Source organism: Anopheles gambiae, chromosome 2 (genome assembly GCF_943734735.2).
Source record: "Anopheles gambiae chromosome 2, idAnoGambNW_F1_1, whole genome shotgun sequence".
In the NCBI taxonomy this organism is placed as follows: Eukaryota; Metazoa; Arthropoda; class Insecta; order Diptera; family Culicidae; genus Anopheles; species Anopheles gambiae.
Genome location: NC_064601.1, coordinates 22,676,696 through 22,700,326, shown reverse-complemented (window position 1 = coordinate 22,700,326; position 23,631 = coordinate 22,676,696). Strand labels below are relative to the sequence as shown.

The window sequence follows — 23,631 nt, the reverse complement described above, 5'->3', positions numbered from 1 at the left end:
GGAAGATGCCGAGCAATTAGGTAAAGTTTTTGTAATTTTAGGCTCCAATGAACTCTTCACGATCGTCTATCTAGAAAGCGACAATGTTTCTCAAAGTGCGTTGAAATAAAATTGACGAAATACGAGCCGATCGTGCGCCTATTCGGGCGGTCCTTTGCAATTCTGCACCGCCTAAAAGTGTGATAAATGCAACTACGTTGGCGGACAAATATACTTACGATGTGTACGACCAACATTTTCCCCCATTTTTCTTTCTGTACTATATACAATCCTTCTACGAAGCGTAAAACATTGGGGCACATATTACATTTTGCATAGCATTTGACTTTTATTACTTCAATTAGTGGTGTGTGATTTTTGTTTTTTTTTCATATATTTTTATATCATGTTTTTTTTGCTTCAATATCTGTTTGTTTGTTTATTGAAATTTTCTTTTCATAACAGTTTCTTTTTATCCGAGCATAAAACTACTCAACATTTCGATTCTTTGATTTTAGTATCGCATTCTTTTTTTGTTTTTGTTTAGTCTCTGTCTCTTTTGCTCCTATCCTTTCTGCTTCCCCTTACCTTTTTTCTTGTACCGCACGTCCTTCACCTTCTACACCTTCGTCTGCGCAGTACACCTAATAGAGCTTTATACACTTACAGTAACATCGCGCATTATCGCTTCACTAAACACTTATCTTGTTTGCTTAAACACGTAAAACAGTTTTGCTTTGTTTAGGTAATAAGAGTGTGTGTGTGTGTGTGTAGCCAAACCTTAACCCACTGCAATGGTATACGCCGCTGGTGCCGTGGTGCGTGTGGCTCTGGTTTTAAACCCCCTCTTCCTCTTTCTGACTCGCTCTCTTTCTCTCTCTCTGTCTCCGTCACACACACACATACACAAACACACATAATTTGTCTATCTTAGTGCATTCTTGTGGGGAGGGTTACTAGAGCTACTTAAATAAATAAAACTCTCCATTTCTTGTGAGATACCTATCAATTCGTCCCTCACACGACCCGAATTGGCTAATAGTTTCGTCTTTGTTGTGTGTGTTGTATGTGTGTGTGTGTAAGTGTAAACCCTGAATAAGGACTAAGGTGGAACCCGCAATGTGGTTCGTTCAAATCGCTTCCTACATTGGAGTTCCCTGCCCGTTTGTGCGTCACAACAAGAACACAGCGTGCGTATTGTGAGCGCTGTATCAAGCGGTTGTTTCGTGCGGTGCCGTCCTGTCAGCACCTTCAGCAGCACCGTGCGCAATAGAGTTAAGTGCATGCGGCTGTGCTGTTGCTCTTCAGTTATGCTCCAGCGTACCCAACACTGCCCTGCGCTGGTGTTAGTAGCAGCTCGAACTAGTTTGAAACGATTTACTTTCCCTTTTCTAGTGCCCCACCTCCAACCCCCGCGGTTGCACACCCTCACGGACGACCTTCAGTGGGAGGTACGCGGGAAGGAGGGGTGGTACGATAGGTGGCAAAACATGCACACAAGTACTCGCGATGGCCGCGCTCTTGATGTTCACCGTGGCCCGCTTGTACTGCTTGTACATGCACATGTGTTGTTGTGCCCTTCGTTCTAGTTGCATATTGGCAAAAGTCACACACACACACACACACACACGTACGTAGAAGCAGCGCGATCACAGGGAAAAAAACCTGTTCAGCAGTGGCAACAATGGCAGGCATGCAGGCAGAAGCTGCACCGGTGTTGCAATGCATGTCCACATTGCGTCCTGCTCGGTTTGCATCGGGTTTGGGCGCGCATGCAGCAGGCTTCTTCACAGCCACAGGTTCTGGCGATCGATTGGCATGTCGGTGGTTGGTTTGATTAACCACCACTGCTGCACCAGCCGGGGATACCCCCAAAGGGTCAATGGCACGCGAAAGGGCTGGAGTAGAGTTGGACGGGTGGATAAAAACAAACCGATATCAACTGGTTAAGGGTTTCTTTGTTTTGTGAACTGATTTAATTGGCGCGGTGGTTGCAATTGCACTGGCATTGGGAGCGTGAAGTGAAGCGATTCATTTAATTTGGTCAATTGCTGTTCTTTTTTTCGTTTTTATAGTTTTACCCTAGCAGTGATACCAGCGATAACAGGATTAGAGAGAAAGGGAGATAGTAAGTGTACGTTTGTTTGGTGTCATTCTAATATCAATACTTCCAATATCCAATGGCACGGGCGAGTGTTTTTACACTCACCATTTCTTTTAAAGCCCAAACACACACACACACACACCCACACACCTGACTGTCCCTGTGTGGTAAGCCCTAGTCATGTTTAAGCACACACTTCAAACATCGTTTCCCTTTGATTGAATGTGTCTCGCCGCTCTGTCCGCCCCATAAATACCTCTAACTATGCGCGGTTGCTGCTTTCCATCTTCACCAGCATGGGGTTTTTGTGTGTGCTGTGTGGCTGAGTGACTAACTCTTCTCCAGGCGAGCGTTTTAAGGTGGAACTCTATTTGAATGCCCTCGATTTTTGACTAATTGTTAGAATAACAACGTCCTCGCCGCGGGAAGCTATAGCAAGCTCAGCGTTTTGGAGTACTCGTGCTCTCGAGTAGGTTACAATGTAAGTGACACGCTTTGTGTGAGCACAAGGCTGCTTACTTTGTTTGTTTGATTTTTTTTTGTTTCGTGACTCATATGTGTGAGTGTGTGTGTGTGTGTATACCTGATAAGCACTCCTACTAGGTAGAGAGTTAACTGGCGGTTCATTTAAAATATTTGCAGCATTTTTTTGTTTGTTTTTTAGTTAGTTTAGAAATAGAATGTTTTGTAGCAAAAATAATTCTCTTCCATCGTAGTTTTAAAAGATCCTTTTCGCTTTGACCCGACCTTGTGTTACCCTGTTACGCACCTTTTTTTTTGTTGCTAGATCTTGCACACATACACACGCACATCGGAAACAAAAAGGCAGCAATAGTCACACTCCAACGCTGGAGGTGGAAATCATGGAAGAGCCATCATTATTTGGTAACTTTGTTAAATGGGCGTGCTCGAAAGGCGCGTAGCTCTTTTTGCTTTAGCTTTTGTCCTATGTTTTTTTTAAACTCTCTCTCTTGTGACCGCACAAAGCACCAGTACGATTAATTGATTTTGCTCCTAGATTCTGCTGCTAAGGGATGCTTCCTGCTTTGCTACCTCTTAGCTCGCTTGTTTGTTTTCTACCACAGTGAGTTGAGCGTTTGTCTAACCGCTCTCTTAGGCTAAAGAATAATTTCTACACCATTGTTTTTTTTTCTTCTTCTTCTTCTAGTGTTCATGTCGTGTAGGTTGCATGGGTTTAAAGCATTATTACCAGTCAGTTTGAAGTAAAAATAGGGATACGGTGTAGAAAACGGAAACCCTTTAGGTATCGGTCCTCCGATCCTCCTTCTATCATACAAACGCACAGACACAGACACACGCAGAAACACATGTACATTCATATACACTTATACTTATTAACTAAAGGGATTTGTTTGTGTTTTGTTAGCTTCGACTAAATTTCCTGTCACGTTTACATGTACATTCGGCCTTATCTTATGCTATATGCCATCCGCCCACTGCTAAACAGTAATAATTTAGAGCTTATGGTTTGGTTTGTTTTGCTTTCTTAGCCGACCCTTCTTAACCGAGCACTTGCGATGACTTGCAGCATGAAAACTGCAAGCTTTCTTTGTTACGTTAAAACCAATCTAATACCTAACACTCTGTCACTGAGAACTGGGAGAGAGCTGGTAGGATGAAGGATAGATGATGGGTGTACGGGAAGTGTCTTTCGGTGGGAAGTTATCATTATTCCGGAGTCATCATATTGGTTGCGTCATGTATTGTTTAGAGAGTCATTTTGAAGATTGCATATGCAGCAACGATGGCGTTGAAGTAGAGCAAACAAGCGAACACCACATTGTCAAGCATTGCGTCACCAGCGATCCGAACCGATGGAGGACAGAAATTAGAAACATATTAAAGGCACATTAACCATGCTCCATCGTAAATGGATCCATTCTCCCAAAAAAAAAAAAACAAAAAACCTTGTCTCCAACTGTATGACGTTTGTGTGCGCGTATCCCAAAGCCGATCGATAATCGATTCTTGACTCTCGATCGAATGTGATGAATTATTATCTGCACACGAGTGTTTTCATTCCCGGCCGTGCCGCGTCAGCCCGACCAAAAATAGACATTCGAACGAAAAGCCCACCCATCGCGGACATCCTTTCGCACGTGCTACCCCATGCCCCCACCGGCACCGGCATCGGAAAGGGCAAGAGGATCAGCCGGAAACGACCCGAAACGACAGGACAATAAGGTTATCCTCTTCGACAACACCAGCGTGTGTTGGGTGTGCCGGTATGCGTTCGGCATAGAGTGGAGAGCAACCTGTCACCAGTAATCAAGATGCTAGATGGCACGCATGAACGACTCCAGCGCGAACGGTGCGCAACTGCGGGGTGGGTGGCTGGCTGGCTGGCGTTTAGCAATAGCGCCTTGAGCACCGGAATTGGAATTGCGGTGTCCACCCACGGGACGAAGACGAAGTTTTCCATTTAGCAGTTTTCGGTGTGGTGGGTAGCGGAAGTGTTGTGATTGGTGCGACCTGATGGACGGGGCAGTAAAGCACGAGTTACGAAAGGGAAGCGACACAACATTTCAGTTGAGACTGCGTGTAGTAAATGCTATTTTTAAAAGTCACCATTATGGAAAGGCACATTAAAAAAATGCGTTTAAAAATGAGGTACGATGTGCTCATACCACTACTACCAACTAACCAATCAATAAAATCTAAACGAACCTCTATCGGGTAGCGATACTACTTTACGTATTTAGTCTCCGTGTGGCTACAAATAGCCACTCATCGATTTTGGATGGAAAAACGGCTCCTGATACAAGTGCCGGTAGTCGTCGAACAAACCGGTCACTTTCGGTAATGAAATCAACTCGAATTCCACTTAGTGATACCGGCCACTAATTACCTGCTCTATTCACTAACCCCCTCCCCCAAAAAAGCGGGACAAAGAACTCATTACTTGCAATGGGGCAAATCGTAACACCCCTTGCTCTCTCGTGCGATGATCGCTGTGTGCTAATGAAGTCGGACCATTTATCGCAGGTTCGCCTTTGCTTTAACGTGTTTATCATGCATGAGATAGAGTGTGGCCAGTCGAAAGGACTAAAAGCAGAGCACGGACTGGTTCGAAAAGGCTTTGGCATAAAGGAAACACACCGAATTACAATCGAAACAATCATCGTTCTAATTACGTTCGCTGATGCCGTATTGTATAAACTCCCTTAAGCTTGCGATCTGTTCACCATTTAAATGCACGTCAGCAATTTGGGATGTGAGGAAATGGCACCATTTGATTCTCTCTATTTCCCTCCCTCTTTCTCTCGCTCTCTCTCTCTCTCTCTCTCTCTCTCTCTCTCTCTCAATCTCTCTGTCTCTTTAGGCTGGACGTGTAATATTTTCGGCTTTCCTGTTACGTGTAGTGTGGTGTCGCGCTGCGTCACCAAGCCCGCGCACCGTGTACGCAACGTGTGCGGGCTACTAAAAAGCATACGCTTCTAGCCGCACCGTTCTAATCGGGGTGTCCACGGCCCAATGTCCTATTTTAATCCCCACGTGTCGTGTGATGTGAGCTACGCGCTGGGAGCTACTACACATGGCCGTCCACCGGCGCCTACATTACGCCAGCCAATGCCAGTGTGGTTTGACAACGTGAGAACTGGCCGGTTTCCAGCCCGAGGCCGGCTTCCGTACACACACACACACGCACACGCACACACGGACTGTATCATTTTGTTTTGTGCCAGCCGTGCACATTACGTGCACGCGGTCAAACGCACCCCCTTGCGCCACCCCTTGCGCGTCTGCAGCGCGTGGTGGATGAGTCGAATGACAGTGACGCTTGGCTTTGCAAAACGTTTGTGTTTGTTGTTCTTCCAGCACACCAACAGGGCGTTATTTTAAAACAAGCAAAAGGACACCCAAACCGGGGTGCCCGCGCATGGCAAAAAAATGGGAATCAAACCCAAGCCCACCGGTTTCCCCACGTGGTGTTGGAGCATCAGTGCCGTAAGGATTGTCTGTTGCCGTTGGTGCACCAGAAATGCACAAGAATGTCTCAGCATGATGGCCGGTCGGGTTCGTCGGGTAAACACGTCGTAGCACGTGCCGCCTAGAGACGTCAGCAGTTTTATGATTTGTCCAATGCAACCAATAAATAAGCTAATACGTATTGCAAAATAGTGTCATTGCTGGGCAGGTAAGTTGTCAAAGTTGGATTGGAAGGCAGTAAATAAATAATGTAATGATAAGGATGAAATGGAAAGGAACACTCCCACCCAGGTTCTCAGCGATTCACTTCCAGCGCTTTTTGGCTTTTTGGCACCGTGCGCCAGCAAAAACAAACCTTAACCCTAAAGGCCACCCCCGTATCTGTCACTCTCGCCCTCCCATTCCCTTAGATCAGCAGTTCCGCTTACAGCTACACCTCCGTCTGCTCGTCGTTGCTGGTGCAGGAATTGGTGGCAAAGTTGCAGCCCCACTTACGCGAACTATCACAGACCCGTTTCAGTATCGATTTCTTCTGGATGCAGAGACTATTGAGCTCGTCGGAGGGGTACCGCTCGAACTCGACGATGTACCCGTTCGCCACGGCCACGGCCGCCGCGTGATTTGGCGTGAGATACTTGCACGAACTATTGCTGCGCGCCAGCCCGCCGGCGCCCTGGCTGCCGGCGATGCGCACCTTGTGCGCGGACTTGTGCGCGATCACCTCCGGCAGCTCCTCCTCCTGCCCGACGGCGTTGGCCAGCGTAATGTTGGCACCGTAGTTGCCGTGCTGCTGCTGCTGCTGCTGCGGCTGATGCTGCCCCGGCGGATGGTTGTTGTAGTGCGTGTTGCTCGTGGTCAGCTTCTGGAGCCGCTCGTTCGTCTTCTTGTCGATGCCGAGCAGGCGCTTCACGCCCCGCCGAACGCGCTTGTTCCGGTAGGCGAAGATGAACGGTGAGCTGAGGTTCGCGATCACCACGGTAAAGATCGCGAGCAGCGCCTGGTCGGACACGATGATCAGATCGACGTGGCCCTGCATCAGCACCAGTATGCCGTACGGCAGGTACGACACCAGAAACATGATGATCACCAGGATGCTGATGCGGGCGGCGCGCGACTCCTCCCGGTACTTGAACAGGGAGGACGCGTTCGACAGCCGGTGCCGGATCGAGGTCATGTAGCTGAGCGCCTTCGGCGGCACGTGCACGGCCGGCAGCGACAGGATGTGGTGCGTGCCGAGGCTCTCGAACTCGCCGCCACTGTACTTCTGGAAGTTGGGCGTCGAATGGACCTGCCGCAGGCCGGCGACCGGCAGCTCGGTCGGCTCCTCCTGGCAGAAGCTTACCAGCCGGCCGGCGCTGTGATTGCGCCGCACCTTCCCCAGCCCAGCCGATGCGGCCGGCGGCGGGCTCGAGTGGGTGGGAATCGGCCCGCTCGCACTGCTCTCCGCCGGGAGCTGCTGGTGCATCAGAATACTGTTGTGGTTGCGGTCGGGCCGCAGCGGCGACTTGAGCACACTGGGCAGCGAGGCCGCCACACCGGACGTTGGCGTGGCGATCTGCACCACCTGCGGACTACGATCGGGCCGCTCGAGGGACGCATCGAGCTGCTGCTGCTGGATCGGTTTGTGCGTTGGCGTTGGTGCGGGCGACTGCTGCAGCAGCGGCTTTAAACACGAGTCGCGCGGCTGATGATGGTGCGGTATGCTGCTGATCGTGATCGTTTCGTCCTCGTAGTGGATCTGCTTGTCGATCTTCATCGTCAGCCCGTCACAGCATTCGCCCCTGCTCTCGCCCGGCCGCTCCGGAATGCTCGGCATCGGTTGAATCGGCTGATGCAGCAGCTGCTGCGTCGGCTGCTGCTGCTGCTGCTCCAGCATCGACTGCTTGTCGGCCGCATGGCACTGCTTCTGGGCGGACACGAGATTCAGCGCACTCTGCAGCAGCGGCGAGGAGCCGTTCTGGCGCATCCGCTGCCCACTTTCGCGCGCCTCGGAAAAGATGCGCCAGTACATGGCGCACACGAGCGCAAACGGGATCAGTATGACGATCACGAAGTACGCGTACGAGAAGATCGTGTTGTACAGATCCTCCGAGATGTTCAGATGCTGGATGAACCGGTCGCCGGCGGGCAGACCGGCCTCGCCCGGCCCGGCACCGCTCTGGTTGCGGGCCAGCTGACTAGATTCGATGGCGGCCACCTCCTCCGCCGTGAGCCGGTTCTTGAACAGCGTCACGTACTTCTGGTCCCCCCGGAACCCGGACGCAATGCCGAACGCAATGCCGAGCGCCCAGCTAGCGATGATGAACGCCCACGCCTTCAGCTCGGAAATGCGCGAGTGGTAGCGCAGCGGATCGGTAATCGCGCACCAGGTGTCCCCGACGACGAGCAGGACGGAGAGGGCCCCCAGGGCCACCACCAGGTCCAGGCCCCAGCAGCGTATCTTCGTGAGCGTCAGGTTGGGATGCAGCGCATCCACGCCCGGGCCCGGGTGTATCCGGCTCGTCCGTATGAAGGGCGTTTCCTCTTCATCCTCATCATTCTGCTCCTCCTGTCTATCACAATTGGACGGCCCATCGTCCCCACTGCCCATGGTGCCATTTTTGGAGCACCGCACGATACGCGTCCGATTCGGTTGGGCTACCGTGGAGCTGGGCTGCTGGTACGCCAGCGCGACGGTCGTAGTCGTGTACGCCGGACTGCCATACTCGCCACCTGTCGTCGGCTCGTACAGTATCGGTGTGGCCGCTGCTGCCGGCAGCTCAGCGGCCGGCAGTGGCGTCGGCACCGCCGCCTTGCCGGTGAACGCGTTCAGCAGCAGCGACGGCCCGAGAATGATGCAGCAGACGAGATTCACTATCAGCAGGTTGATCACGAACCGGTTGGCGGTGGTGCGCAGACTTGGCGTCACCCAGAACGCACCGAGCGCCAGTATGTTCACGCCGATCGAGCTGAGCAGCAGACCGCCAACCAGACAGTCTATGGCTAACATTGTGCACGGTTGTTGTTCGTTTCACTGCCCCTAGTAGTGTGGCTGCAGGCTGGCAACGGGCACACGGTTGGCCACATGGTTGTTTGTCCGCGGTACCGCGGCTACATCGGTTTCCCCACCGGGCACATTCAAACACACCTCCCCAAATGGTTTATTATTTCAACGGTGCGAAACACACGGACGCGGGAACTTCTTCAAGAATTTTGCAACTTTTGCTTCTAAACGCCCGGTCTAACACACACACACACACACGCACAAACAGACACGTGCACACGTAAAAGAATGTCGTTCGACAAGAATTAGTTGCACCACACACTGTTACATTAAACACAGCATACTAACAAACACACACATAGACACTCGTTGTTGGGGGGAGGTTTAAGCTTGGCCAAGCAAATAAGGTTTGGCTTATTTGTAATTGCTCCACGCGGGTTTGGGTGTTTGGAAATCAGCGTAGCAAACGAGGGCCAGTCGCGGTTGGAACCACTTCCCCTTTCCACTAATTTATTCCCTCACAAATGTGTGTGTGTGTGTATAGTAACCCGCAAGTATCGCACCACTTTGGCCCCGTTCGAAGCCTTTCACACGCGCGACAACGAGCAGGAATAACAACGTCCACACACTGGTTCGTCGTCGCTGTTGGTCTAACTCTTAAATGCGCTCTTCTGCCACACTTCTTCCCGTTTTGCACCTTTACGTGAGTATGTCAGAAGACGGGATAGCAGAAAAATGCACACACACACATTCACTTATTTATATTCGTGGATTTAAAATATGTTTTCCCCAAGCCACCGGAGGTTTTTCTTTTGCTGCGCTTGTCAAACGGCACACGTATAAATTCACTCGCACGCAACTCACACGTCTGGCCACGACAAAAAAAAAAACGGGGGAGATGTGTATCTGCACGATCTCGCACTGTGGCTCATAAATTATCGTTATGAGACGCTCTGCTGCTCTTCGTTTCCTTTCTGCGGCTCACTTCAAACACTTGCAATGATCGCTCCCGGCGTGATTCGATCACTGTTTTGCCCTTGTTTTCACTACCACGAAAAATTCGTCACCGCACTGCACATGGACGCTTCTTTTCTGTGGTCTCTTTGCACGGTCACACACACACACTTGAGCGGTCACACATAAACACACACAAAAAACACTATCCGTGCGATTGTTTTGTGCTGTGTGCTGGCCGCCCTTTTGGCTTTGCTCTTGTTTTCCTCGGTTGTCTGTGTTCTCGAGTACGCGAAACACCCTATCTCGCTGGTACGCCCCAATAGCTGGCGTTTGCGTGTGCGAGCGCCAGTGCGAACTGGGTCTGTGAACCGCGTGCAAGCAACTTTCCGACTGGTCGGCTTCGGGCGAGTGCAGGCAAGTTTTGTTCGGCCGCCGCGGTGCCGCCGCGGTTCGTCGTGTACGCACGAAAGACGAAGCGCTCCCGAACCGGTTCGGTGGCCGTTTCGTGACCGCTTGGTTGGTTGCACCGCCACCCCGCGCGCTGGGGTGCACACCCTGTAACACACAACTGGGGGTGGTTGTTGTGGGAAAGTTGGGGGTTGGTTTCGTTCGTGCGTTCGGCTGCCGATCGGAATTATTCTTGATGCTGTTTTTTTTTGTTTCTTGCTGCTTCTTGTACGGCGAAGAGCCGGGTGCCGGGGGGGGGGGGGGGGGTCTTGAGGGGGGGCAGGCCGCCCGATGTGGGGATGTGCCGGCCGGCCGAGCAGCAGTGTGGGGTGCACCTGTACCAACAAGTCGTCTCCGACCTCCGTCGTCTGCACACGCCGTGTGTTCCGTGCCGATGCCGTGCGGGAGATTGTCGCGGGAGCGGGGGTTGGTTTGGCTTCTTCAGGCCAGTCTTGCGATGTCGTTGAGCTTCGTCTTTCCGCATTCGGCCAAGTGTCTCGGTTTGTTTGTTTGTGTCGCTGTGTGCGTGTGGCTGTGTGCATCCAAATTGATTGACTTCTCGGTTGGCGACGGCTAGCGGTTTTCCTGCCGCTTCTGGTCTCGGGTCCGTGTTCCGTCGACGCTGTTGGCGATTCGCTGCTCCGTCCTTTGCGCGGTTCTTTATTCTGGGCAGCGCGCGGCTTGTTAGTATGATCCCGCCGGTTCCGCCCGCTCCCCCGTCAGGTCGGCCAATTTAAAGCGACATAATGAAACACGAAAAAATAAAGAAACCCCCCACACCAACCACAATACGGAAAACACACAGCAGCAAATCCGTTCGCGATATTATACCCGATTGTTGTAAGGCTTCATTATCGCGCAAACTGTGCGTTTGGGGTTTTTGTTCGTTTTCGTTAACTTCACAGACAGGTAGCCGGTTTCGTTAACCTTGTCTATTTTAAAGTGAAGCGTGCGTGTGTAAGTCTTTTTAAGCAACGCGTCTTAACTTTCAGTTTTTGTTGTGGGTCAATTGACATTTCATTACGCTCCGATGCGCACAGCCTAACGTTCCGGGCGCTCGGGTTGGTCTGAAAAGGGAAAGCAAGGAGAGAAGAAGAAACAGTGTGATCATTATTATACAATTATTGTAACAACATGCACGGCTAGAACCCTGGATCCCACCCCCCTCTGGTGGTGAGATTTCAAAATAATGTCACGAAATCTTTCGCCCTCCCTCAGGAGCGGTATAACTCAGTCCATCCGGTTCGAAGGACCAAAGCACAAACACAGCCAAAGCGGTCACGGTGCGCTACAACACCGGAATTCGCAATGGGAGCAAGTTAGTGCACAGTTTTGCAAGGCGGAGGAGGCGCAGAAGAAGAAGGATGCACCATCCCTTCATTTTTCTTATAACAACTGAAGCGGACATTTGCTGCTCTGCGCTGCCCTGCGTCTCGCTCGCGCTTTAACGAATTTCGGAACGCTCTATTGATTATTCATCAAGCAAAAGTGTTGGCCATTTGCTGTACCGTGCCAAATGGCCACCCGTTTTGTCCACGGGGGTCGAGGAACAGAACACAAAAACAAATAGTAACCGGGCGGGCGAAATAGGCAAGCGAAATGGCCATTCGTTTATTGCCCCACACACACACACACACACAAACGTGCAGCGGACACCAACACACAGGGCCCCTCTGGGTGTGGAACACCCCCATTTGGTGGAATTGTGTTGGGAAGCTTCCATTTGCCGGCTACGTGTAGTTATTTATGCATGTAACTTTGCACCTTTCTCTCTCTCTCTCTCTCTCTCTCTCTCTCTCTCTCTCTCTCTCTCTCTCTCTCTCTAAACCATCCTCTGCCTAGTGGCTTTGGGGATGTAAAAGTTAAAGGTAAAAGACACAGCGCTAGAATCAACTCTCCACCCTGTAGGCGCTACTGAGGGCATGGCTCTAGAAAAGAAGCACCAAGTACTCGACGCGCGCGCCATAAAATCGATCCCAGGCACCAAAGGTGATTCACTCTTGGCCTCGTTATGCAACGACTTTTGACACCGATTACTCCCTCCCGGGTGCCAGTATGAGGCGGAGACGAGCTGATAACGTAATCAAAAGGCGGAGATTGACACCTTGTTAAAATTTCGTAGCAGCCAAGTAACGGTGTGAACGGCGGATGATGAAGGCGTATCGATTATGGCGGGTGCGATCGTGAGTTGTTTTATTGATGCGTTTCATTGGCTTGCGCTGTGAAGACGCAAGGACGCGCATGATCTTTGGTGGCGAGAGTTTGAGTTTCCTTCGATTGAATTGAGTTTGAGTTCGATGCCTTAAAACACTCTTCTATTTATATGTACTAATTCTGCCTCTGTATTCTTGAATTCTGGAGGACATTAATCTGTTACGGCTCGAGTACTCGCCGGTCAAAAGTGTCCCCTTCAGTGATGGAAATTTATTCCCACCGAACGGTAGAAGAAAGAAGCGAAACCGCTCAACCAGGCCCAGGCAGGCACAAAGACATCACAGCCTGAAAGGGCGCAAGCTTTTCGCTTCACCCGCTGCAAAACTGCGGGTCTCATTAAATATACATGCGTTTCTGCTTTGTTTTGTCCATTTCGTGCCCCTTTCGAATGGGAAGAGGGTCCCGCCGGCAACACAAAGGGACACCAGCTTAGTGTTTGCCTTTCCGTTTCCGTTCTGTATCCTTTCCGATTAACTGTGTGTGTGTGCTGAGTGGAGTAGCTGGGGCAGAAAGCAATCCGCTGGCTTACGGGGAAAACGGGATGGCCGTGGCCATTTCTCTGCCCATCATCTCAAAAACTGTCTCGGTAAACAATGATGCGGCGGAAATATTGCGCCCGTCTGCTCACTGGATGGTTGCAATTAGTCAGCACCAACTGGAACTGTCAGCACGGCATTGTGGAAAAGGATCCGAATTGCTCGGGTAGATTAAGGTTTTTGGATTTTTCAAGTAAAATTCTACAACTATCGCAAATGCAAATACCGTTTCTCGGGCACGAGATCATGACAATGCGGCGCTACAACATCACAGCGCTTAGTGATGCGCAACAAAGTGGTTTAGTGTGCTAAAGACTAAACGGTACCCACCGCAGACGGTTGGTAATCTTCCATCCGATCGGACACAAAACAAAACCTTCCCACCGTGCTGACTCAGTAGCATCTCTGTGTGTGTGTGAGGGTGCGTGAGAGCAGTGTGTATATAAACACACAGTAAAGTTGCTGAATAATGGTTCGGGCGGCAGTTCACAGCTCTGTGGAATTCCCACAATCGAAAGATCCAGACAGTGACTGCCGCGCTAGTACACAGCAAAACCTAACACCCGTCCCGTCGGCGATCATTCCAAAACGCGCGGAAAGCGGTAGAACCGAAGGAAGCAAAAGCCATAACGGCAACAACACAATAACAAAAAAACATCCAACTGATGAAGAACGACGGCCCACCGAAACACCATGTTACCATGGTGCGGTACTGGCTGCTGCTGCTGCTGCTGCTGGAAAACAGCTGATCGGATGGTGAGGTCTCCGTTACGGTTCACCGAAAGCTCGCTAACGAAATCTTACGAAATGTTGGCCCACTGTTGAGTAATTTGGTGGTGGGTGCCGCACGGCTTGCGGGTCACGAATTGAGTCAGGGACGTCGGAATCCAGTTTCTACCACCAGTGGCCTGTACCGGCTCGACCATCCGATGACCTCGTTCGGGGTCACCGAGCGCAAGCACACATACACACAGGTTTTTGGAGTGATCGGTTTTGTGGTGCGGTTCGAAGCAAACTGCAATGGCCCGCTTCTTGCCCAGTGCTCTGTGAACCAAATCCTCCGACTAGACCGGCTGATACGGCGGGTGGAGCGCAATATTGGTAGACGGAGGCGGAAGCGATAGGTGAAACATAAAATCCAATGCAAACGAACGACGGTCGGGGCTTCCAAAAACTGATAAGGGCTCGTCAGCGCCTTATACATTCACACTGTACAGAGCCCACAGTCTGGTGGCTGTGGTTTGGGAAGATTTCGACGGAGCGATACGGGGAAGCCTTGACACGGTAGCATGCGCGACTGTAATGACTAGAAGTGACAAAAATCGTAAAGTCATCGTTAAGATGTCCCCCAGAAAGAAGGTGCTAGTTGGCCGCCGAATTGAGTGCGGCTCATTGATAAAGAAAGCTTGCTAGGTTTAGGTTCTTACACTGAACGAACGTGCTCGGCAATGGTGACTCAGAACAACGCGGAAGATGGGCAGCGGGCTCAGAACCACGAGGAAAGACCAGTTCGTACAAGTGTAGGCAACGGTGCTGGAGATAAATGATAATTAGATTCAACTTTGACAGGTTGAAAGGAAGCGTTTAACTAGCAGATTGCCTTTTTCGCTTAATTACTGCCTAACCGAGGTTCACGAGCAAGACGCCATGCCAGCTGCAATGTTTTTCCTGGTGTATAAATAATAATCTGTATCCGTAACTTCGAAGCTAATTCGCGATGGGAAAACTACGCTGGCATTATGCATCACGAGCTAAGAGACAGGCAAGCAAGACAGTTGTCCAGACGCCACAGTAAATTGTGATCGAGTACAAAGATGCTCCCCCCGCCATGGACATTGTGGCTTCGGGAAGAGCAATGATTAATTCCGCGCAATGTAAGTCCATATTAGTGATGCTAATGCTGCATGCGGCTTAATTAAATGTGAAATAATTTAACTCATTATGACAACCGAGAGAACGCATTACTCGCCACATTTGCTCGTCAGTTTCGCACAACCACACACACCTTGCAGTGTCCGTAAATTCGCTGACTAAGTCCGGCGTTTGCTAGTTGCTAGTCAGCGGCCCTTTAGAACTGACGCCCAGGATCAGGTTCCGTGTCCGGTAACGCGCATTACATTGTTTATTGACCGAAGCCCGAATGATTAACCGTATGGTGGGAAAAGGGGGCGCCTAGGGCACGGTGGTTCATCAAACCCATCAACCCCACCATTCCCATGAATCATTAGTCAGCGGAATGGAGCGGAGCGAGAGTCTTATTATGCTGCCGCGTTGACAACAAAACAAAACCACAGAACAGACCATCTTCTGCTGGTGTTCGTTTCGGGATCAAAGTTTCAGTGCTGCGTACGCGTGTGTGTTTAGATTAGCGATTGGCGCAGTTCACGGAACATGTTTTCGAGGCGTCTGTTGCGCACCAGCCTGTCACATGTTTGCGTCGCGCCAAAAGATCGTATCCAGCCGGGGGGAGCTTATGTTGAAGTGTAAAATTGATGTTTTTAAAAATCCCACAAACAGTACCATCATGACATGAACGCTTCCTGGAAGTATTGGTAGCAAATGTTGGTCGCTTATCGCGACTGCTGTTGGACGGCGCACGGGGCATATTTACCGTTCACGCTCACCATGGCGGCCCACAGAAGAGCATCAATATTTGCGCCCTGCCAGCAAGAGCCCTCAAGCCGCACGAGAGCATGCTGTCCGTTGATAGCTTTTTCGGTGGCCCAAACCTCCCCCCCCTCCCCCGTTTGTACAGTGGCTCGAATTCGTTTGCTGGCGCGTGCCCTATCGCCATCCATCATCGTTTGGGCCGGCATGCGCCGAAAGCATGCGCCCTGCTCGTAGGGAGGAGAATACAAAATAGTCACATTCGACTTTGAAGTGTGTTTAGTGATTCTTGCGCCAGCGTTGTCGCACTGGTAACATCTCACACCGTGGTAGTTATTCCGTGGCACAAATTCTCTGCTGCCTTGCTGGTAGAAGTCAATAAAACGCAGCAAATTGGAACCGGAAATCGAGCTCGCAAACTTCACACCCCGCTGCGAATTGGTTTATTTTGGAGAGGTTGTATTTTTTTTTCTCGAATCTTCAGCATCTATTGCTTCTTCCCAGAAAAGGGCTTCCCGTCTGTTGGTGGAGCTCGTCGAGCGGGGAGAGCATCGTCAAGTGCTTGGCGCGAGATGTGTAAACATCCTTTCCGCCGGGTTACGCCGTCGACTCGGATTACGACACCTGCTCGAAGGTTGCCGGAGGGAGCAAAGTTCACACAATCATCAATGGGGTTTGTTGTTTATCCATCGATCCCGTTATAGTGCATGATTGGCGCGCGAGCAACCGTGCGGTTGGCAGGCATAACAGAATGTAAACGGTGGCCGGGTTAATAACGCCGGAAGTCTAACGTGCGGTCAAATTATACTAATCTCACAACCACCCTCTCTCACCGAAGCCCGATGTTTCGTTCACCCCCTAATCATTGGGGAAGATGGGGGTATGTGGTCGCTGGTGGAGCAGGCAGAAAGTGAGAGGTGATCATTGGGTGAACTATGATTACGAAATGTGATACACCTTCGCGAGCGCGAGTGGATCCATTCAACCCGCCTTGATTGGCGCTGGTCGCTGGTGCAATTTTTATGAATGAGAGGAATTTCTCGAACAGTTGGAGCTGGTTGCAGCAACTGCGTCTTGTTGAAATTGCATTCTTCCTGGTATCTGAAGTGAGGGAATTTTCACTCGCTCGGGGGGTTTTTGGCGTATGTGTCTGTGTTTTCCATTTTGAAGTAATGTTTGATTTCAATAGTTGGAATCTCGCCCTGAATAGCAAACCATGTCCGGTTTGCTATCGACCGAGCTGTCGATAGCTCCGTCCCGGCTAGTCTTGCAGTAGCAAATACAATGCAACATTTTGCTGTCAACTACGCACGCGTGTGTGTGTGTTTGCGCATTTTCAACATTCCTGGCACGTAATGGCTGAAGAGGGGGGTAAACTTTTTTCGACTGAAAACATCCCCGGCGTTTGGAGCTCACGCCCGCGAACCACTCGACCGGGACGACACACTAACGCACGGAATTGTAGCACGGATTAATACGTTGTGTGCCACATTTTAATGATGGATATTCAGTGCGCTTCCGTGAAATTCCCCCGCACCATGCCCACCACGGTTTCCGGCAGAATGGGAGCAAATCAAAATGACATTACCACCAGGAAGGGACCAAGGAAAATGGTAGGGAAAAATAGCGAAGAAAATTAATTCTTTACGAGGTGCTTACATTACACTTTAACTGTGCTTTGTTGTAAGCGCTCAAAGTTGGCGACAAATAATTTTGATTGCACTTGAATGTAGCAAACACAGCGCTGCAGTGGCCACGTGGTCGCCAACTCGTTACACAATGCAAATGGCAATTGAAGCAAACTCATACACACACGTAGAAAGAAACATAGTGCTGCTGCTTTGCTGTCGTGTAACAGTAGCAAACTTTAGATTGTGTGAAAACTTTCGGCCAGTTCCCGAAGGCGTGGGCGAGCATGCTTCACAACACGACCAACTTTTCCCGAGCGCGGGCCAAGCGCGGGCCAGGAACGAAGCGCTGTAAATGGGAGCCCTGGTGGCCGGTTGAAAAGTGAAATGGAAATGGTGTATTACGCCACTCGTGAACTCGCGAAACGGACGGAGCAGCAGCAGGATAGTTGGTTGGATAGTTTCACTGCCAAGGCCACCGGAAGGTGCACCACTATTTTAATCTCTCTCCGTAGCGTAGCGCAAAAAAAAATCGCCGTACCGCGTGAGTCGAAACCGTGGAGTCCGTGGAACCGTTGCGTGCAGTGGACAGTGTTTGGTAGGTGCTGCTGCTGCTGCTGCGAATCTTGCCCATCCCCGGCAGCAGCGTACGTGCGTCGGAAAAGTACCAGCAGCTAGCAGCAGCGCGTGCACAACCCCGCGTTGTTGTTCCTCCCGTTCTATTTATTGCACTCGCGCATCTACTGTTTCTTGTTCCAAGTGAGCGGGAGCTGGCGACGGCGACTAAGGTGTTTACAAACCGGATAACGTGCTACTGCAGCTGCAACTGCAGCTGTTTGTAGATGCACATACTTCAACACCATCCCTCCTCCCCCTTGCCGTTTGTATCCGACTCGATCGTGAATCGGACTAGACGCGATTATATGATAATTAAGGTACGGTACTGGGTACGGCTCAACCCGCGGGTAGCTGTGTACCGCATCGTATATCTGGAACCACGTTTCCGCATGCACAGCTAGCTTCTCCTTCCCTCCCCCCCCCCCTCTCTCCCAGGATGAGAAGGGAAAGGAGGGGCGAGTGCACTGCCCTGATGCATTCTGACGTGCGGTTAAGCATTCGCTCGCAGAGTGTGTGTGTACGCTGATTTGATCGTTTCTTGGCTTACTGCTGGTTGGTTGGTAGGGTGGTTGGTTGTTTGGCTGCAAATGCTTGGCTCGATTACGTCCATTTTTATGGATTCCCCTGCGCGGGTTTCCCCATGTCTGGCCCGGTGGTTCGATGCAGATGAAGATGCACCCTAGCGCCGAAGCGCCGTAGTCATCGAAGCTGGGTGTTTACAGCGCCGTTTGCAAGGTGGTTGCGATGGAAAATTTCTTCTAAAACCCCTATGCTTGTCTGTTTCCACGCAGCGTTACGATGCAACGTTCCGTTCAAGATACTATTAGGTTATACAGTTAGTTGCGGTGTTAGCAGCAATGTCATTTTTTAAATTATTTTTTACCTTTTTCAAGTTTGCATTGAATGTACACGATTTGGGACGAAACGGCCATATTTTCTACAACCATTCTTGATATTAAGAGCTCGATTCACTCATGGAAACAGTATGATAAACTATGAGCTGTGTACATCTAAATTCAAGAATCGCTCTTAACAACTGTCGTTCAAACCTTACAAATGTAGATCTATTGTTTTGGTGAAACCAAAAACGCACCAAAACCCGAATGAATGACTTAAAAGACGTCAAATAGTGAAATCAGAAATGACAAGAGTTCATGATCAACGACATCGTTTGTGCAATTGATACATAAATGGAATGGAAAAATACGCTTCTTGCTTATTGAACATCTCAATAGAAAACCTATCTACCCGAACAAGTTTTTTTTTGTGTAGGATGAGGTAACCTTTAATCGGAAATGCAACCGATGCGGTAAGCTCATCAGCGACTCAGCAAAGCGATCCACAAAACAATCATCAACCCTGCACCGGGGAAGATACTCTCCGCATCCTGGAAGATGTTGCGGTTACGATTTGTTTCAATTTATGTTCCATTTTTCCATCGTGAATCGTGTGCGCCAAGTATCGATGGCAAGCGCGGCACCAACCACATCGGAGAAGGTGGCTGAAAACTTTTTCTGCTTATTTGTTCTTTGTGCTACCATGTCTGTTCGATAAAGAATATTTACAATCATCACCGTAGCACGAGAATCGACGAGAATGAGGTTCTGGTTTGTGACAAGGGTGAAAATTAGATTGGAAAAGTAAGCTCATCGAAGGTAATTCGAACACAACGGATTAGAAAAGTTTGTGCTCGTTGGAGACCAAGGGGAACCGTAAGACAAATAGAAGGATTAGATAAAGAAACATCGGAATAGCTTGTACCTGAGCAAATAAATGGGGTTTCGAGATAAAATTAGTAATTTATTTGGATTTGGATACACCAGGAATTCCATTAAAACTTAAATTAAGAAACCCAAAAAGATTCATATAAGAACCATACAATACACATCCGAATGGTAAAAGGTTCTTGTATAATGAAATCGAAAGCTATTTTTAGAGCCTCTGCAAAAGGTGGCTACTCCACAAAACTTATCGTACAATATCGATGCTAATGTATTCCACATCTCAATGAAGCTGTACAGAGCGTTGACGTTAATAGAATGGCTGACAGGATTCTTCCGCCAATACGTCAAACTCACGCCCCTCACCCTGCCTTGCAGCATTGATTATTAAAGCTTTAAAACGTTGTTTACATTTGCATGACTGCATGAATGAGATAAAAATACGCCACGAGTGCCGTTGCAGCGGGCAGGCGCTAGCGCTGGTCTCGTGCTGCGGAAGGTGGTAAGGTTATTAACATGACTTAGGTTATTGCCTATCAACAGCGATCGCTGTCGACAAGGGCAAGGAAACCCCCGAAACGAGTGCGTCATCAAAGTGTGGACTGGAAAAAGGTTTTCCGAAGCCAATGGTGGCCAATGGTCTCGTGCGATTATTCTCGTCCGTGCGCCATTCCACGCGACTGCATCACCCGTTGCTATGCAGTTTTGTGTGCACCTTCAAGCGCAGCCATTCGATTGGAATGCTGATTTTGAGATTGGACGGGGGTATGATTTATTTTTATTAAAGTAATACCATTCCGATTTCCACACAATAACACATGAACACATGCACATATGCGTGCATAAGGGTCAATGAAACAATGTAGTTTGATTATATCCCGTCGAGTACAGCAAACAAAAAGTAACACACACAAACCAAAGGGACACTCGCTCATAAATCAAATGCCTGCACAATCAACGTCCCAATATTACGAACAGCTGGATCATTACGGGGCCCGGGGACACATGGCCTTGGGGATCGATTTGCCGAAAGCCGGGTCCTTACGTCGTGGCTGGGAACTTTCGGTGAGGCGGTACACCGACATTCCTTAATTAAGGCCGCCACTTGATCCTGCGTGGGACTAATGACAAAATAAATGCATGACCTACCGACGGTCCGGGGACGTACAAACAAACACACAAATACAGGCAGATACTTTGTCCACTAATTACGCTCCAATAGCATCGTAAGCAGCAGAAAAACCATCCAAAAGAAGGATTTTTTCTCTCTTCTATTTAGAGAAGCTCCGCCTAAATCAACAACGCACACAACAGTGGCTCTCTCCAGCAAGAATGGCCGTTTTAATGAGGACAACGATGGCCAGCAACAGGATCCCGACGGTAACAAGTGAATAAGATTATCTGTCCTTCTTTTTGAGGGAAGTTCTTGTTTGCGAATCTGTATGTGTGGTACAACATGACGGGTGATGATTTCCATTTAAGTGACTCAAGTGTGTGGGGAGAAAAGTGCCGCATTGGGATGGTAATTCGTGTGACATGTTGGAATGTGCTGCTGCTCGGTGTGGAATGTTGAGCGGTATGTTAGTACAAGCTGGTTGAGCTTTGACGTGCTTTGGGAATGTGTATTGTTGTAGGGTTATGTTAGAGTAGGTGGCTGAGGGAATTACTCCAAAATAGTTACATGGCTTTTGAGGTTCTTTGCAAGTAGCATAACGAATGCTCTCGCCTGAATAATGGTGATATATACCAGACGAAGATAAGGTTACACTACGTCGTCTATTGATAGCCTTCACTGAAATAAGATCCTTTGGATGCATGTAAATTGTATATTTGTAATTCATGTATTGAAACCATACGTTTCCGTAGAAGACTTCAATCTTTCAACCTTTCTGTGTTTTAAACCAGAAGAAGACCTGTTTTGCAATTCTGAATGAACCTTGTCCTTATAATGCCGAACTTATTATCTTCAGAAGAAATATTTTCAAAGAAGACACATTCCATTTCGTGTGGTTTGAAATTTTAGATTTAGTTAATACCTTCCGAAAAGATGAAATAGCAACACATGCTCCACAAGAATCTATTTAAATCCTTTCAACTGAACTCTTGCCTTACGCTCGAAGGCAAACACTTATCACCGTCAGTATCGTTTACGATGTTCGACTATACGCGCACTCAAGCTACGACAAAGTCACCAATTAATAAGCCTTCCGGTGTTCAACATCACCCACAGGGAAGATCAAAACTTCTTCACAAAAAGTCTTTCATCTTCATCAATCTGCATTTGTGTGTGTCGCGGCATAACTTCAACATTTGCGAGACTCGGAAAGTAGTTCTTGAAGTTTAATTAAACAGTCAATCAAGTCGAGACTGCTTCATTTCACACTGGTAACAGTTTCATTTGTAATGTCATTGCCGAAAAAACAGAACCATTTTCCCAAACAAACAACAGCAAACAGAATCTGGGTCAAGGTATTTATCGCACTAATGATTACGATCAGATTTGCCGCGTTTTTTTTATTGTTGTTTTGCTCATCCTACACTTTTGTGTGCGCAGGCAATATTGTGCTCTGATTTTTACGCTTTCGCTCTGTCCCAAATTATGCTTCTCGTTGCTCTCGTTTTGTTGTTGCTGAGTTTACAGAGTAAATTTACTATCGAAACCACACCATACCATTACTAACCATTACACGCTCGCCCGAGCACAATTCTGATGATAGCACACGGCACGCGGAACAGTAAGCACAAAGCAACAAACCATCGTTACGCGATAAAGTTCGCGTGCCGTTCGTGTGCGTGTTTCGGGGTGGAATTTAGCATCTTTTTGGCAGCGCGTACCGACGACTCGCGACAACCTTGAAATCAACCTCTGCCGTGGAGCGCTGCACTGCATGTAAGCCGCAACCGAAACGGCCGACATGGGGCAGTTTTATTGGAATTTTAATTTATGACATAATTGTGGTCAATTTACCGCGACGAACCGGTCCCTACTGGTACAGCATCCGTCACGGCAGGACGGGGCGGGCAGATCGTCAAAAATTGCTCCTTTCAGTCTGGTTCGTTCCACAAAAATGCATGCCCCATTGTGACGCCCCATAGTTGAGTGAATAAAGTGAATAATTGTCATAAAATAAACGGAGAAACAATAAACCAGTCTGTTGATATCAGCCAGCGGAGTTCGGTGAACGGTGAACAGGATGTGTGCCGCACCACACACATACACAGCCGCAGAATATTTTCGCAAATCTTTATACAAATTCTCCCGCACGACCTTTCGTTGATTCGCATCCGGCTGATCCGGTTAGATTAGCGAAATTAAATCAAAGAACAATCCCACCAAATCGATGCAGCGGATGGTTGGATGGAATGTAAATTGGCCTTTATACGCCCATTTGACGATTGGTTTCACCCCAATCCAATTACAACTGGGAAGGCGCGATTGTTCGCTTCCCAACCTCCCTCCGGCAACGACAGGAGCTCCGTATAAGAATTCCGATGAGGGAAGAATTGACTGAAATTCTCACCAAATCCCGGCGGCGGCTGGGCGAGATTTTTCGTTCGTAAACGGTGCACCATTCCGGCTGTAATAGTGGATTAGCTCCCAAGCTTGATTAGCTCCCAGGTACTGAGTGGAGAACTGTTTGCTCTACCGCTGTTTAGTATCTTAGTCGTTGCTGTGTCTGGGTGAGTTTGTTGTTTACTGGGCTGCGTTTGTTTCTCACTCTGCTAGGGATTACAGGGTTGGCGACCGATGCTCCGCGGGAGAAGCAAATCCGTGAACCAATTAACCCTGAACCGCGTACGCTACGTGTTCCCTTGGCGGCTATGTAATTAAGGGCAAGTGTTTTGCTCCAGCGGGAACGTTCCGATATCACCGATATCGGTGCGG

At 49.2% G+C, this 23,631-nt stretch overlaps 1 protein-coding gene across 1 annotated transcript in view; it reads right to left on the bottom strand.

Moving 5' to 3' along the window:
• Positions 1–303: 303 nt before the first annotated feature.
• LOC1273401 (uncharacterized) overlaps positions 304–23,631 on the bottom strand; it is a 68,219-nt gene continuing 44,891 nt past the window's right edge. Inside the window, exon 4 of the mRNA XM_061646981.1 lies at positions 304–11,488. Within this exon, the coding sequence (XP_061502965.1) occupies positions 6,465–9,023 (2,559 nt within the window). The 5' untranslated portion in view covers positions 9,024–11,488 and the 3' untranslated portion in view covers positions 304–6,464. The remainder of the gene's footprint in view (positions 11,489–23,631) is intronic.